This window comes from Acomys russatus, chromosome 25 (assembly GCF_903995435.1).
Source record: "Acomys russatus chromosome 25, mAcoRus1.1, whole genome shotgun sequence".
Classification (NCBI taxonomy): Eukaryota; Metazoa; Chordata; class Mammalia; order Rodentia; family Muridae; genus Acomys; species Acomys russatus.
This window is the reverse complement of record NC_067161.1, coordinates 49,097,164-49,114,292: the sequence shown is the minus strand read 5'-3', so window position 1 is coordinate 49,114,292 and position 17,129 is coordinate 49,097,164. Positions and strand designations below refer to the sequence as shown.

General features: G+C 51.8%; 1 protein-coding gene across 1 annotated transcript; it reads right to left on the bottom strand.

Annotated features, from left to right (window-relative positions):
• Positions 1 to 2,696: 2,696 nt before the first annotated feature.
• Positions 2,697 to 16,454, bottom strand: Ccdc42 (coiled-coil domain containing 42). The gene is made up of 7 exons (XM_051167601.1): positions 16,246 to 16,454; positions 15,754 to 15,859; positions 15,232 to 15,336; positions 11,648 to 11,845; positions 5,871 to 6,092; positions 5,407 to 5,565; positions 2,697 to 2,825 (listed from the first exon to the last, which is right to left on the bottom strand). The coding sequence occupies exons 1-7, from the start codon at positions 16,326 to 16,328 to the stop codon at positions 2,748 to 2,750; spliced, it is 951 nt and encodes a 316-aa protein (XP_051023558.1). The 5' UTR covers positions 16,329 to 16,454; the 3' UTR covers positions 2,697 to 2,747.
• Positions 16,455 to 17,129: the final 675 nt, after the last annotated feature.

Below are 17,129 nucleotides of genomic sequence, written 5' to 3'. Positions count from 1 at the left end.
GGCTAAATAGTGAGACACTGTCTTGAAAAACAAACAAACAAACAAACAAACAAAAAGACCCCCCAAACATTGTTTTATAAGTTTCTCCAGCATGTTTGTCTGTGCACCATGTACACACCTGGTGCCTGCAGAGGCTAGAAGAGGGCATCGATCCCCTGGAACTGGAGTCACACATAGCTGTGAGCCACCATGTGGGTGCTGGGAACTGCACACGGGTCCTCTGGAAGAGCAGCCAGTGTTCTTAACTGCTGAGCCATCTCTCAGGATTATAAAGCAATACAGTTCTGTGTGTGTGTGTGTGTGTGTGTGTGTGGTGTATACACATGTGTGTGCGTGCATGTATGGTGTCTGCACATGTGTGTGTGGGCATGCATGTGTGGTGTCTGCATGTGTGTGTCTGTGTGTGTGTGGTGTATACACGTGTGTGTGCGTGCATGTATGGTGTCTGCACATGTGTGTGTGGGCATGCATGTATGGTGTCTGCATGTGTGTGTCTGTGTGTGTGTGGTGTATACACGTGTGTGTGCATGCATGTATGGTGCCTGCACATGTGTGTGTGTGTGTGTGCAGAGGCCAGTGGAGGTCATGGGCTGTCCTGCTCCACCACTCTCCTCTTTACTCTCTTGAACAGGGCGCGGTGGTTTGAATGAGAAAAATAGGCCCAGGCGTTTGAACAGTTGGTGAAACTCTTTGGGGAGGTTCAGGGGCAGTGCAGCCTCACTGAAAGACATACGTCAGTGTGAGGAGCCGTGAGAGTTTAATACACTTGCAGTTTGTGCTCTGCATCTGGCTTGGGGTAAAAGATGTGATTATCTCAGCTTCCTGCTCTGCTGCCATGCCTCCCTGGCACCGTGGACTCGTCTCCCTTTGGAACTGTAATCCCAATTTTTCCTTCCTTCAGTTGCCCTTGGTTGTGGGCTTTTTATCACAGCAATAGAAAACTAATACACAGGGTCTCTCACTGCACCTGCAACTAGGCTGGTGGCCAGCAAGGCCCAGGGAGCCTCCTGTCTGTACCCCAATGTAGCATGGGAGTTATAGGTGTGTACACCCGCCTCAAGTTTTGTATGTAGGTTTGGAGATTTGAACTTGGATATGGACGGACATATGTTCAGCAAGTATTCTTACCCACTGAGTTCAGCTCCCCAAATTATTTCTCCTCTTCTCCTCCTCCCCCTCCTCCTCCTCTTCCACCTCTTCCTCCTCCTCCTTTGTTTTTAGAGACAGGGTTTCTCTGTGTAGCCCTGGCTGTCCTCGAACTTGATCTATAGACCAGGCTGGCCTTGAACTCACAGAGATCTGCCTGCCTCTGCCTCCCGAGTGCTGGGATTAAAGGAGTGTGCCACCACCTGCTGGCTTAAAATTTCTTTTAATGGAGTCTTGCTATATTGTCTAGGCTGGTTTCAAACTCCTGGGTCCATATGACCTGTTGGGACAACCTCCTTAGTAACAGAGACCATAGTCGTGGACCACAGCACCAGGCTTGTGCAGAGAGCTTGTCTGGGTTTCTGGGTTTCAGATCAAAGTCTCCGCTTGTCTTTGAGCTAGGCTGCAGGATATATGCGTCTAGCAAGTGAGGGCGGCAGCATGGCCTCCCCTGGAGAGCCCTGGGGAGGATCATGGCCAGGGGGTGAGAAGTACACTTTGTCTGCCTTCTAAAGCTGAGTTCAGGGCAAATAGACTCAAACGTAATCCTTGCCCTGTGGCTCTGTAGTCAGTGACCGGGAACAAGTGTCTCACTATGTGTGCCAGGTGCCTTGTGGCCTTTAAAAAAAAAAAGAAAAAGAAAAAGAAAGCTTTTGCCATCAATAGTTTAGCAATGTACCACCAAGGCCCCTGTTTGGTTTGGTTTGGTTTGGTTTGGTTTTTCGAAACAGTGTTTCTCTGTATAGCCTTGGGGTTTGACTGCTTTTAACAATCATTTCAGCTTGCTAGGATACTCATTGAGGCTGTCTTTGGCACATTAATGGTTCCTTGCTAGCTTCCGGGCAGCTAGCAAGCTGTTCCTGCATTGGCACTGGTGACACTGCATTGTGTTTGCATGTTTTGGGATACATGGGAGATTGGGGACAGGGCTGTCTTTTGATTTATCTATCACCTATGGAACTTTGTCTGGGGATGCTGCTTTTATAGTTTCTAGGGAGCCTTGCACCCTGACTAGGAACAACACGTGGTAGAAGAGAGAAAGGGCCCCTGTGTTTACGCTCTCTCTCTCTCTCTCTCTCTCTCTCTCTCTCTTTCTCTCTCTCTCCTGAGACAATATTTCTCTGTGTAGCTCTGGCTGTCCTGGAACTCACTCTGTAGACCAGGCTGGCCTTGAACTCAGAGATCCACCTGCCTCTGCCTCCAAAGTGCTGGGATTAGAGGTGCATGCTATCCACTGGGATTCTTAACTACATTTAAGTCTAACGCCCAAGAAACACCCCATCAAAGGCGTGGCATCTGCCTCTCCAGCAACCCAAGTGGCCAGCTCCTAGATGGGGTGTTTGTGGGGCTCTCCCCTCATTGACTCTTCCTCATGAACTGACTTTCAAAAGGAGAGATAGCTTCAGAGCCAACTTCTTATAGCATTTAATGCTTTTAAGGGCTGCAGTAGACTGAGCCTGGAGGAGAAATCAACAAAGGGTGTGTTATCATTCGGAAGCCGCTGGTCTTCAACAGCTGGACTAGGGAGACCGGACCACAAGTTCATCAGAAACTTTCTTTCTCTCAGTGTCTCAGAACATTCTAGAAAGCACTATGCTTCTTTAGACGCGGATTTGCTGCTGTTCCTTCTTCTTTACTTCTGTCCAGATGTCTGACAAGTCTTGTATAAACTGCTGGATCTAGCAAGACAGGGAGACAGCATTGACCTCACCCAGCAAACACTCCCCGAGTCCTGAGATGGGGCACCTCCTTGGAAGGAGTTCACAGCTCTCGTTCTTGACTTCCGGAAGTGGCTGGGTTGCCTCATTTCTCAGGTTGTCTAAGTGACTTTAAGAATCTGGTTTATAGCCAGGTGGTGGTGGCGCACGCCTTTAATCCCAACACTTGGGAGGCAGAGGCAGGTAGATCGCTGTGAGTTTGAGGGCAGCCAAGGCTACACAGAGAAACCCTGTCTTGGAAAAAAAAAAGAAAAGAAAGAAGAAGAAGAAGAAGAAGAAGAAGAAGAAGAAGAAGAAGAAGAAGAAGAAGAAGAAGAAGAAGAATCCATCTTATATTTTTGTTTGTGAGCCTAGCTGGTGGTGCACACCTTTAATCCCAGCACTCGGGAGGCAGAAGCAGGTGGATTGCTGTGAGTTCAAAGCCAGCCTGGTCTACAAAGTAAGTGCAGGACAGCCAAGGCTACACTGAGAAACCCTGTATCAAAAAACAAACAAAACAAAACAAAACAAAAATCAGGCTTAGCAAATGCATTAGTTACTTTCCTATCCACTATGCTCAAGATACATGACAGAAGTATGTGGGGGTGGGGGCCTGGGGGGGTGGGGGTGTATACTTTCAAAGTTTACAGTCCACCATAGAAAACATGGAGTGGGTCAGTCTGTGACGGTAGGAACATGCGGCAGTGGCTGCTCACATTGGGGGGCGGTGGCGGGAGGCGGGTGCACAGGAAGAGCCGAGAGTGTGACTGGAGCAGGTGGATCAGCTGTCACCTTAAAAAGCCTGAGCTTGGTAACCTGCTTCTGCCAGGCCGGGCTCTGCTGTTGAAGGTTTCACTGTCCCAAAGCAGTGCCGCGAGCTGGGAGCAAGCACTCAGAAAGGGGGATGTTTCAGGCTTGAGCCGTAATAAATGAGAACCAGAATAAGCTGGGCTCTGGGACCTGCTTAGAGGTAGTCACACGTGTGCAGGAAGAAGAAGAGAAGTGGGTCACAGACGTGCCTCAGAGTGAAGCATTTGTCAGACAGAGCTGTAAAGGGCTCTCTGGCAACTTCAAAGCGCTTGCTTGAGGGAGCCCAGACCCGATGCTCACCATGACGGGTCTCTCGGGTCCTCAAGGGAAATCTAAATTCTAGTCACTGGCTTCTGTTTTTAAAAAGCCTGTGGTCAGAGTGACATGGGATAGATTCAGAGGCTAAGAAGACCCAGCTGGGCTCCACACGCAGCAGCTCTGGAGAAATGACTGGTTGTGGGGTCCAAAGCCAGGGCCTTGTGTGTACGGGGCACATGCTGAGGCACTTAGCTGCACGCAGAGCCCCGTTTCTCATTTTCAAAAGGTGACCAGAATGTGTGTTCAACCTCTTATTTGGCTTATACTTTCTCGTGTCTTTGTTTTTGTCAGCTGCTTGGCCATTTGAGTTTCTGTCCAGGTGCTTGCACTCTGTAGGAGTGAAGACAGATACCCTAGGATGACCTCTGTGCAACATGAGGTGTTCCTGGCAAGGGAAATCTGGGCTTGATTTTTCCTTGCCAGGCACATGTGCGGAAGTTTGATTCAGGAAAAAAGAACTTTTGAAACTCCTCAAGGATTGAGAAAGCTCAGAATTTGGAATAGATGGATAGGGGCTCAGAGCGGAGCAGGAAATGCGCAGGTTGGGGCTATGAGATGCAAGTCACCACTCGCCAGGGCATCCTTCCTCAGGACAGCTAAAGCAAGGCAACAGGGCACACTGGGGGATCTCAGAAACCAGGTGACCAAACACCAAGACGGCAGCTATGTCTTTCTTCATATGTCACAAGCACACAGTGTCATTTACCAAAGCAGGCTTTCCTTGCTGCCCATCGCAACAGGATGAGCAACAGGGGGAAACAGCACAGGGATTTGCCAAAGTGTCCAACAACTCGACTCTCCTCACAAAAGCAGCTTTTTGGAACGTTAGTCATCCATGAGATTTCAAGGACTGGAGACGGCTCAGTTGGTAAAATGAGGATCCAAGTTCAGAGCCCTAGCTGGAGGTTTCCCTGGAAACCTAAGTGGTTGAAAACTATTTCTGAACATCAACTGAAGAATGGATGTGGTTGGCTTTTCAGGAAGGTGCCCAGCTTTGCTCTGGATCTCAGCGGCCAGGCTCAGCATCGCACAACAGAGCAGCAGCCAAACAGTGACAGCTCAAGCCCGCCTGAGATTCTCCCAGAGTGTTCTTATAGGCAGCTACACTGTTCTGTATAACCAAAGAGGTCACCTGGGGCTGCTGTGGTTTGAAGCCAACACGGATTTCAGGTGCCAGTGCAGTGGGTCTCAAGGGTGTGGAACCCTGACTGGCAGTGTGGCTTGGGAGAACCGCTGAATATGCAAAGGCATGGGATCTCACCCTAGATCGACCATGCTAGAGATTTTGAGTGGGCCCAGCTATCCCTCAGTCCCACCACTGCGTGACCCTGACACTGTGGGTATTTGAAGGCCACAGCTCTGCCCAGCTCAGCCCAATTTAGAGCCTCCTTGACCCTGCCGCCTTGCTGGACCCTGCTCCGGGGGCCCTTCCTACCATGTCCAGTTGTTTGTGTGTGTCCTCCAGGGACACCTGGGTGGTCTCCTTCAGCTGCTTGCTCACGGTCTGGAAGAGGTTCAGTGTGGCCATCTTAATGGTGCCGAGCAGGAGGGTCTTCTTGGCTGCTGTGTTCTGGATGTGTGCCCAGCGAGATTCCTGGGGAGAGATGAAGCAGGGTGTTAAGAGCAGCACAGGAGAGGGAGTCTCTCTCTGTCTCTCTCTGTCTCCTTTTCTCTCTGTGGTGTCTGTATGCGCATGTACGTGTACATACAGAACTCACACGACCAGAACCCTTCGCTCCCCCCGACGCCCCCGCAGCCCTACACTGGATCCGCAGCAGCTCACCCAGAAGATGACATCGCTGTGGGCCCTGTCGAAGCGCATCTGCAGTCTTGCCCCGCCCCGCCCCCCCACCTCCCCCACCCCACCCCCAGCCCCACACTGGACCCGCAGCAGCTCACCCAGAAGATGACGTCGCTGCGGGCCCTGTCGAAGCGCATCTGCAGTCTTGCCAGCTCATTGTTGTGCTGGAGGATCTCGTCATCCTTCTCCTCCATGTAGCGGGCCAGCCGGGCCTTGGCGCGTTCGATCTTCTCCTGGCCTTCCTGGGCCGACTGCATGAGGTCCTGGTGCATGCTCACCAGTGTCTTGTAGCGGGCAATCACCTCGTGGATCTCTTCAAACTGAGAGGCCAGTGGGCTCGGGTCACTGGACAGCTGGCTCCCAAGGGTCTGATGCAGCTGTCTCGGCCCACAGCCTCTCGCCTGGACACCTGGACACCGGGGCAGGCCAGCCGTAACCTTATACAGGTGTTGTGAGAACGGTGGGTTCTCCCGAGTGTGTATGGGCTATGCTCCAGATGCTGGAGGACTGCACAGCTGGACCTGGGGTTTCTAATGCCAGCTGCGTATTAGACTCATCTGGGGACCCTTGAGAAAGATACCTGCCGAGCTTCAACCCCACAGATTCAGATTAATAACGTGTGTACGGTGACCCCCTAATGAATTAAAAATTTTCTAAGTATCTCTAGGTAATGCAGGCTGAGCTAGGGATGAGAATTGCTACTGGAAAGCACTTTGTCTCCTAAGGCAGCATTGATCCTGTTCAACAAGAGTGTTCCAAGAGCCGCTCATGGGCCAAGAGGCGAGGGACAGAGCAGGAGATAGAAAGCCAGACCCTCTTCTTTTGAAATGTATAGTCCAGAGGGCGCTTGCATACAGGAAGAAAAGACTGTGATAAAGACGGAGGGGCGGAGCTTCACAGGGCCCAGGCACTAACTCCCTACAGGGTGCTGAAAGAGGGGTAAGCCAGTGGGACAGGGGACAGCAAGACTCCAACCACCTGCTCCAGTGGGGTCCAGAAGCACAGAGTTTGCCTAGTGAGCATCTCTACAGAGGGGCCCCAGTGACCCCCAGTTCCATGACACCAATGCGCCTCCCCAGGGGCTACTGCAGTGTGCCTGCTCAGGGACTCTCTGAGCATGTGTCCTTATCACAACAGTGGTCAGTGGCAGGTTGGCGTCCAGGTACTGTCCAGCTCACAGCTTCCCAAACAATGCTTCTTGGGGAAGACCAGCCAGAAGAGTATTGGGGGAGGGGGGAGGAAGGCTGACATGAGACTAGGGGTATGAGGCAAAGGCAGGTGGGAGATGCAAGGCTGCATCACAGACAGGGGGAGGAGCCTGAGGAAAGATGAGTGGAGGCTTCGGGTGGGGGTGGGAGGAGCGTGTCCAGAATACTCACAGCAATTTAACTTGAACAGCTTGAGGTTCAGATACAGAGGGAAGGAGATGGACCTGGGGTGGGGGTGGGGGATGAGGGGGTGGGGGTGAGGGGGTGGGGGCAAGGGGGTGGGGGCAAGGGGTGGGGGGTGAGGAGGTGGGGGCAAGGGGGTTGGGAGTGAGGAGGTGGGGGCAAGGGGGTGGGGGGTGAGGGGGTGAGGGGGTGGGGGTGAGGGGGTGGGGGTGGGGGGGTGAGGAGGTGGGGGGTGAGGGGGGGGGGGGGGGGGGTTGAGGAGGGGGGGGGTGAGGGGGTGAGGGGGTGGGGGATGAGGGGGTGGGGGTGGGGGGTGAGGGGGTGAGGGGGTGGGGGGTGAGGGAGGTAGGAGGTAAGGGATGAGGGGGTGGGGATGAGGGGGTGGGGTGGTGAGGGGGTGGGGGGGGTGAGGAGGTGGGGTGTGAGTAGGTAGGGGGTTTACGGGGTGGGGGGTTTCGGGTGTGGGGGGATGTGGGGGGGGCAGACTGGATCGACTGAGACAGACCGACAAAGATAGACAGAGCACTCCAGAAGGCTAGGAAAAGAGTATGAACTTTGTCCGTGAAGAGTTTTAGTTTTAAGAAGCAGGAATCACGTGTCCTGTCTGTATTTCCTACAGCTCTTTCAGCAATACAGACGTTAGAATGAATGGCTTCAGTCAGAGCTACTGGGAAGAAAACTTGCAATTCTATTCTGATGTCCAAAGCCTCAGGTGCTGTCTTGAAGAAGCTCCTGCTTGTCCAAAGAGGGAGACTATTTGAACATCAGTAAGAACAAATACAAAAGACGGAGACATGGATTCAAATACACCAGTTCATAATGACACAGAGGGTCATTTTGGGAGGCAGCTGACATTTTATTTCTATTTTATTATTCTGAGTACTGTGAAGAGTTTGATGTCGGCATGGCAGTCCCAACACTTGGGAGACAGAGAGAGGAGGATCTCGAATTTGAGGCTAGCCTACAGTAGATAGTGAGACACTGACTCAAAAAAAAAAAAAAGAACAAGCTTCGTCTTAAGAAAGACCTACACAGTAGTCCTGGAGGCACCCAAAGATGCCCTTTACAAAGCCCAGACCTTTATGTCAGTGGGTTGCAACCCCTTTGAGGTCACATATCAGACATTTACAGCATGATTCATAATGGTAACAAAATTACAGTTGTAAAGTAGCAAGGACATAATTTTACGGCTGGGGGTCCTCACCACATGAAGAGCTGTATTAAGGGGTCGCGGGGTCAGGAAGGTTGGGAACCACTGCTTTGTGTGCTGTTCTGATTCTTAAATTTTAAAAATGTGCTGAAGTGTTATGGCCCCTCAGCCAGTATCTGTCCCCAGCCACTGAGGAAACTAATATTATAATTTTTACCAGCAAAGACTAATTTTACCTGGTTTCGAATCTGGAACCACAGAGCGTATCCTCTTTTGAGTGTGGCCTTATTTAGCTTAGGGCAATGTCTATAATACTTAAGAAATGGAAGATATGGTGTGGGAAAACAGGTTTGGACCTTGATCAAAACAAATCAAGTGCAACAGGACAGCTATAGATACAACAAAGTTGATGGGGAAAGCCCACAAGGCCCCAGGCCCACACGAAGAATGACAGGTAACCAAGGATGCTGGGAATGGGTGAAACTGTCTCCCCAGGGAAGAGCACAGCAGCTGCTTCTCCAACACCAAGTGATCAGCCCCGAAAATGTGCATGCAAGTGACATATAGGCTAAGCAGCACTGAATTCTCTCTCTCTTTCTCTCTCATTCCCCTCTCCTCTCCTCTCCTCTCTTTCTCTCTCCCTACCTACATACATACACACACACACACACACACACACACACACACACACACACGCATGCATGCATGTAGTAACAATGAAAGACAAGGTCATGAATTTGAAAGAGAGCAAGGAGGGGAATATGATGAGGTTTGGAAAAGGGAAATAATACAATTATATCATAATTCCAAAATAATAATTAAAAAAACCAATCAAGTGCACACAGAGCATCATTGTAACCACTGGGGACACTTAATATCAACTAGGTATATACAGCTGCTAGGTCTGCTACTAAGGAATAACATAACTAGTGTGACAATGCTGTTGTGGTTATGATTTTTTTGCTGTATTTAAATGTTTTCATTTTCATTTTATGTGTTTGGGTGTTTTGCCTGCATATATGTCTGTCTGTCTGCTACATGCCTGTAGAGTCTAAGGAGGCCAGAGGAGAGCATTAGAGCCACTGATTACACACAGTCGTGAGCCACCATGTGGTTGCTGGGAATTGAACCCAGGTCCTCTGGAAGAGCAGCCAGTGCTCTTAACTGCTGAGCCGTCTCTCCAGCCCCTTTTTTGAAGTAGGGCCTCACTATGTAGCCTTGGATGACCTAAGGCTCGCTGTGTAGACCTGGATAGACTCAAACTCCCAGAGATCCACCTGCCTCTGCTTCCCCAGGGCTGAGGTTAAGTGTGTACTGCTACACCCAGCATTTTTGTTTTTGTGTTTGTTTTTCTTTGAGGCTGGGGTGTGGGTTATGTTTTTTTTCTAATCTTTCATCTTTAGAGATATATACTGAAATACTTATGGCTGAAGAACTAGCATTTGCTGCAAAATGGTGGAGGTGGGAAAGTGTGGGCCACACAGGTGGCCTTTGATGGAGCCAGGTGGAGGTGGGAAGGTGTGGGCCACACAGGTGGCCTTTGATGGAGCAAGGTGGAGGAGGGAAGGTGTGGGCCACACAGGTGGCCTTTGTTGGAGCCACGTGATGAGTGATGGGTCTTCACTGCAATGCATAGATCTACATTTGTTTGTTTGAAAATTTCCATTAACAAAAACTTCCTTAAAGTATCACTGATTGGTCATGGGCAATTGGAGGAAATGAATAATTGTATATTTTGACATAGTATGGAGGATCTACATATCCCCCCAAAAAAGGAAATCATAGATGTTTGAGGTGATGGACATGTCAGTTACCCCAATGATATCACACACACACACATACACACACACACACACCAGACACACGTGCTTCTGAGTATATTCCTGCAATGTGTACAATCATCATAGACAGATGATGGCTCAGTGGTTAGGAGCATTAGCTGTTCTTGCAGAGATCTTGGTTCAATTCCCAGCACCAGCATGGGAACTTACAACTGTTCTAGTTCCAGTTCCAGGGGCTCCAGTGCCCTCTTCTGGCCTAGAGGGCGCCAGGCATACAAGTGATACACAAACATGCATACAGGTCCAACATTCATATACATAAAATAAATTTTTTAAAATATACAAACAAATTAAAAAAATAATTGATTGGAAAATGTCAGTCATAGGAGGATATATATGACTCAATGCACAGTTTACAAACAGCTGGTATGTCACAAAATAATGAAAACAACCATGATAGCGAGAAATTTAAATACTATGATGCTGGTGACCCCTGAAGGAAAGAAAGATTGAGATTTAGAAGGACACAGGGGTTAAAATTCCCAGCATTGTTTAATTTCGGGGGGGGGGAAGAAAGAAACGAAGAAAACATTAAGATTAGACAAAGCTATGTGTCAAGTTCTTGGAAGGTTAAGTTTTTCTCTGTGCTTTTCAGTATTGGGGGCAGGGAGAGAAGATGGAGCAGGAGGAGGAGGGGGTGGAGGGGGGAGAAGAGGGAGGAGGAGGAGGTTGTAGGATGCAGAAGAGCAAAGCACACAGCATGAGGAAGGGGCAGGGGTTGGATTCCAGAAATACTTAGGCGGCAGGCTGGACCATATCTGATTGATGGCTACCGGGCTGGGGCATGGGGTAAGGACAAAGCACAGTTATGGCAGGACTGTAGTGAGTCTGAGACAGAGCCAGTGTTGCTTAAGGAAGAACTTGGGAAGAGGAGACCCAGAGGAGCCTGGGAAGGAGAGAGCGGGGTGGGAGGCAGGAGGCGGTGTCAGAGGCGCAACGGCAACATTGAATATTGCAAGAGGCGCCTTGGAAAGAAGGTTGAGAAGTTCCAGGGTTGGGTGACAGGACCTGCAGAGACAGGGGGTGCCTACGGACTGGAGGGGCCTCTGCGGCTTCCAAGCCCAAGCTGTGAGGCCCTTAGCAGGCGCCTTAACCTTCTGAGCCTCCATCTCCCCATAAAGGGATGGCCTGCCTCTTCTTCCCTGTGCAAACTCTGTCAGCTCCCAGGGCGCTCCGGGTCTCGGCAGGGTAAATGTTTCCCAACCACCCCCTCCTACACACACACACACACACACACACACACACACACACACCCCTCAGACATACACAAACACAGATGTAAACACAACCCACGTATAGATGTGCACAGCTCTGCCCCTTTGAGGGCCCTACCCAGCCCTATAGTGTGTGCACATGCTGGCTGTCCATCTCCCCAGAGCAGGGTAACTATTCCAAGAGCCCCTGGCCCCTAGGCAGCTGGAGCGGAACAGTATTCCACTAACTTGGACAGGTGAAGGGTTCGGGGAGGGGGGCACCCCAGCCCTGGGACCCACCTCAGAGTTCTCCACGACCTTCTCCAGGTACTTGTTGAAGATGGCGTAGTCCTGCAGCTTGCTACTCAGCCTCTGGTGCTCCTGCCTCAGCGCGGTCATCTCCTGCTTGGCCTTGGCCAGCTCCCGCAGGCGCTGCCTTTTCAGCTCCCGTTCTTTGTTGGCCTTTTTCAGGGCTCGGATCCGTTTCTGGTCGTTCTCCTGGGATGAGGACAGGCGGCAGCGTAAGTCAGGCAAGCATCTCATCCTCTCTCCCTGAGGCCCTGGCCTGCCTGGGGCTGGTGACAACGCCCTTTGCCTCTTCTGTCTGCTGAGCTCAGACCACCAAGAGGGCCTTCAGGGCTGTCCATGTGGGAGACGGGGTGTGGAGGGAAAGGATTTGGTGAGGTTTTGGTTATCTGGAGGAACTTAGTGAAAAGGCAGGAGCTTCCGTGGCCCGAAGAGGTTGTGAGCACAGAGATTCAGGTCAAGGTCAAGAAGGGCCTTTAGGAGGGACAGGCAGGAAGTGCTGACTCGCTGACTCTGTGGAAGTTGGTCTCTGGGCATCAGAGAGTGGGGCATGGGAAGAGAACATACCAAAAAAAAAAAAAAAAAGCAAAGCAGGTAGAGGAGATTTAACTTGCATCCAAGCAGGCCGAGAAAGGCTAGGTGGGAGCGGGAAGCGGGTTTCTGTTTTTAGCGGCGGCCATTTGTCATGGGGCAGATGGCCCAGCCGGGGTTGGGAAGCCCACATGACCTCCTGATTTGGTACTTAGTGCCTCTGTTTCTCCAGCTGTCAGCTCTTCTCTTCCTTACAAAGCCCAGGGCAGCAGTAATGGGACCCTATGTGGAGCAGACACATCCCTGATAGCTCGAGACTGGCATCGGGTAGGCAGAGATGATGACACAGGTAATTCTACACCCGCAGAAGGATGAGGCTCAGCCACCGTGGCCTCTTACCCTGCCTCTTCCGTCTGCAGCATCAGGCCAAGGGGCAAGCCTACACTTTGTACGGTGTCTCTTTTCTCCTGTTGTGGTCCTGGGATTCTGCGTGGATGGGCTCCTAATGGTCGTGACATTTAGGGGCCATGGAGAAAGGTGCCAGATGTGTGCCTTCAGCCAGAGCCTCAGAGAGGCTGAGGGACCCTAAATCGGTCATACCTGAGACACCTGGTAAGTTTGAAAACAAAAACCTATAGGTGTCTGGGATCAACCTGAGCCCTGCTAGAAGCAGAAGTTAAGGACGTCTGTATTTGCAGCATGCTCCATGATGTTCCTCGGCTGCTGCTGACTGCCTGGGAGTCAGCTGGAGAGCCCTTACCTCTCAGACTTCCTGTCCTCCCAAACTCTCCCTCAACTTTGCTCTGGCCCTGGTGGATCCAGGCCATTGATGTCCCTCCCCACTCTGCACAGCTGGGTATGGTGGTGCACGCCTTTAATCCCAGCACTCGGGAGGCAGAGGCAGGCGAGTCGCTGTGAGTTCAAGGCCAGCCTGGTCTACGAAGTGAGTCCAGGACAGCCAAGGCTATTCAGAGAAACCCCCATCTAGAAAAACTAACAAAACAAAACAAGCAAGCAAACAAACAAAAGAGTAGGGTTCCTCCAGCAGAGGGCAGCAAAGAGCGCCCCCTGCAGTAGGACCCAGCCCTTCAGGGCTTCTCCAGTGCTGGCCCTGGAGGCTTGCTCGCCAGTAAGTCCGGGTGGGGTTTTTGTCTACATTTTTACTTATTTTTGTGTGTGCATGTGTATGGGTGAGTGCATGCTACAGTGCACACCTAGAGGAAAACTTGTGGGAATCAACTCTCTTTTTCCAACATGTAGGTCCTAGGGGTCTAGCTCAGGTCCCCAGGCTTGGGTTAGTGCTTTCACCCACTGAGCCGTCTTGCCAGCCCAAGTCGGTATTTTAGCACCACTCGCTCATTCCTCTGAGGACCGATTAAGGGGAGTGTGGTATAGACTATCCCCTGAGCCAAACGCTTGCCATCCCTACCCCTGCCTCCAGTAGGGTTTCTCTGTGTAGCCTTGGCTGTCCTGGACTCACTCTGTAGACCAGGCTGGCCTCGAGCTCACAGCATTCGACCTGCCTCTGTGCTGGGATCAAAGTCGTGCGCCAGCATGCCTGGCTCAGACTGATGCCGTCTTTAGGCCCTAGTTACGAACGATCATCACAGCTGGGCTCCCTCATTGAAGGTGGGGAGACGATCATGGGACCGTCCCTTAAGCATCCAGCCGCTCCTTCCAGCCAGGTGTATGCAGTTCTGCCTTAGCTGTCCGTGGCCCTAGTATCTCGAGAGGAGTTGGAGTATGTCGGTGGGGAAGGATTAGGAGAGAGGCAACACGTGTATAAACACGGAAGCTGTCCTCCACGCTAAGTACACACCTTCCAGTGTGGCTGCCTCAGGCTGTTCATGCCCCTGCTGATAACTACTCATCCATGCTCTGTAAGTGACCCTAATAAACTCAGGGTCGTTGAGACCTTAGAAAGAAGAAGGGGAACACTGCTCAACCCCTTAACCCAAGGCAGAAATTCTTGAAAGAGGGCGTGTCTTACGCCCTCCTTTGCTTCACGGCTCTTCATTGTAATGGTTTCCTGCCTTCACCAGCCCCTGACTTTCGATGTAAGGACAAAGATGGAGGCATAGCTTCACGGCTCTTCATTGTAATGGTTTCCTGCCTTCACCAGCCCCCGACTTTCGATGTAAGGACAAAGATGGAGGCATAGCGGGGTTGGTTTGGTGCCATGTATTCTAATGCTGATCACTGGCTCCCAAGATCTGGCTAGAGACAAGTACACCTTCATGGGCACTGGTCTACTACTTATTTTAAAGTTGACGGGTTAATAACGCTGCTGAAGCCTGTGACTGGGCAGAGGAGCAGGAGGTGGAGCTTAGGCTCTGGGCTTGGGGTCTGAGAGAGACCACGAGGCCTGGAAGAGAGGAGAGACGAAGCCGGAGAGATGGAAGCTGCCGTGGGGCGGTATGGACCGTGAGCAGCACGTGACCACGAAGGCTGGCATGATGGAACAGAAGCAGCCCAGCAGGGACGATGTAAAGCAACGTAACGTGGTCTGTGTAGCTGGGGAATTAGCAAAACAGCTTAAGGGTTGGCACCTGCCCGGATGCTGTGCTTTAATGCTTTTATAAACCCAAGAGGTCTCTGTCTCGATTATTTGGGAACTAGCCGGGGTAGAGAAGCCCTCCAGAGCCCAAGATCCGCTACCACAACAGAGGCATACAGTGAGTGAGTGGACCAACCCTCCCCCCAGCCAGACTCACTGCTGTATCCACAAATACTAATCTCTGGTAGGGGCGCATCCATCTACCTGTCACACCTACACACGCGCACACATCCACTTGAGACGCTGTCCCAGGCTCTGGCAGAGGCGTGGGAAAGAATCAACTAGAAAGCAGAAGCTGACAGGTAAATGGGACATTACAAACTATAGAAGATGCCTGGGGAAGCATCGAGCAGGAGCGGGAGCGCAGCCAGAACACAGAAGATGCCTTTAACCCCCGGGGGTAGGGGCGGGGAGCCTGCTACATCAAGTAGTGGGGAGGAGCAATTTGCCCGAGAACGGTGTAAACCCTCCAGCCCGCCGCACTTCGTACCTGGATGAACTGCTCAAACTTCTGGATATGGGTCTTCAGCTGCTCTTCCCGGATGCCTAGCTCCTCCCAGCGTAGGTTCAGGGTTTCCATTCGGCGTTGGAATGTCTTGCGGGGGGGAGGGGAGGGCGGGGCGGTATGTGAGAAGGTGGAAGTCATGGAGCCGCTGGACATGGGCGTTCAGAAAGATGCTAATGTTTCTCTTTTGGCCCAGGAGGCTCTTGAAAGGCTGACGATGTAGCTCAGTGGAAAAGTACTCGGCCTAAGTCCCCCCCCAAGACCTCAAACAACGTGTCGTTGCTGAAGGGCTTGTTGGCAGCTTGCTCTCTCCACCCTACGCTGAGCTCCTAGTGTTGTATCCCATGACCCCGCTTTCCCCGCTGTCTGTCCTCTGTGGAGGGAAGAGACTAGAACCTCCAGCGAGAACTCCAGCTCTAGCCGCCCCCACCCAAAAAGCGAGGGACCACCATGCGTTAATCTTGAGCCCCGGTCAATCCTTTCCCTACCCCGTCCCCAACTCTCCACCTCCTTCTTATGCTCCATAGCCTCGTGCGTGATCTTGGCTTCTTTCTTCTTCTCCAGGAGCCGGATGGACGGAGAAGCCGACTGATCCTCGGCATTTGGGAATTTCCTGCCCAAGAAGGGTGAAAGGGAGACAGGGGCCTTCTAAGGCAGGCGCAGGATGGGGTAGGGAAAAACTCTAGGAGACGGATGCCCATGGGAAGGAAAAAGGAGTCTCCACCCTCACTTTAATGAAAGGAACAGTATGCGGGTTTTCCTGGGCCAGTAAGTGATGGGGGCGCAAGTGTCAGGGTTGAAGTTGGGTCATGGAGTAAGGCAGTTAGGAGCACTGGGCTGTAGGAGAGAAAATAATAGGCCGCGGGGCAATTTGTGTGCGTATGCGTGTGCGTGTGCGTGTGCGTGTGCGTGTGTGTGTGTGTGTGTGTGTGTGTGTGTGTGTGTGTGTGTATAGTCCCAAGCTCAGAAGTGAGGCAGACGGAGTTCTCAGGCACTCACTGCAGCAGTTGAAGCAGCCGCTCCCCATACTGTAGCCGGAAGTATTCGGCCAAGTCCTCCTCTTCCATGACGCCCAAACTCATGGTGGCGGCTACCTAACAGCCCAGGTGGCCTACTTTTCAGAGTGAAATGGTGAGTGGCAGAGCCACAAGACACTCAGGGACGGTGCTTGGGTTCTTGCTCTCAGAGTGGGTATCTGAGAAGCCAGCCAGAGTACAGCTCGGTGCATGCGCTCTTGCGGTGATAGATCTGTTACCTAGCAACAAGCTGCCTGGTTCTGTGGACCGTATCTGGAACGCAGTTTGCCCTCTGACCCACGAGCCCGCTAACCTCGCTCTCTTATTGAGGCCGCCTCTCTGTTCTCACCCGACCCGCACCCTTCAGGCACTGTTTATGTTACTGGCTTCTCCCTTGCCAGGCAGGGAGGCAGGGCAACACGGAGAAAGAAAGTTTGTCAGAGGAACTCAGTGTGTGAAGCTGACTCCTGGGGCCCTCTTCCTAAGGTTAGGAGCATGTGAGGGTGAAGGAGAAATTAGACCGCAGGTGGATGGCGAAGAAGAAAAGCAGTAGTAGAGAGAAAACGGAGGCTCTTAGCCAAGCCCAGGGAGGGGTGAGGTGGACAACGAAGTGTGGAAAGTGGGGAGATGAGACGCACTAGAACCAAGTAGTGGGCCAAAGACATGTAAGGGGATACGGGGAGGGGCCGCTGGGAACCGGGAAGGGGATACAGGGAGGGGCAGCTGGGAACCTGGAAAAAGGCCCACACAAGGCTCCTTTAACGTGAGAGAAATATTCTTTTGAGATGTAAGAGCAGGTAGGGGTGGGGTGGGGAGTGAGACGACCAATTAATATAGCAACGGAATAGGTCCCTTGTTTAAACGGTT

Coding starts and splice junctions, on each gene's coding strand:
- Ccdc42 (XM_051167601.1), bottom strand. CDS start 16,328: ATGAGTTTGGGCGTCATGGAAGAGGAGGACTTGGCCGAATACTTCCGG. Junction 15,860..16,245: donor CGGCTGCTTCAACTGCTGCA/GTGAGTGCCTGA, acceptor CTTCTTGGGCAG/GAAATTCCCAAATGCCGAGG. Junction 2,826..5,406: donor CACACAAACAACTGGACATG/GTAGGAAGGGCC, acceptor CTGTCTTGCTAG/ATCCAGCAGTTTATACAAGA.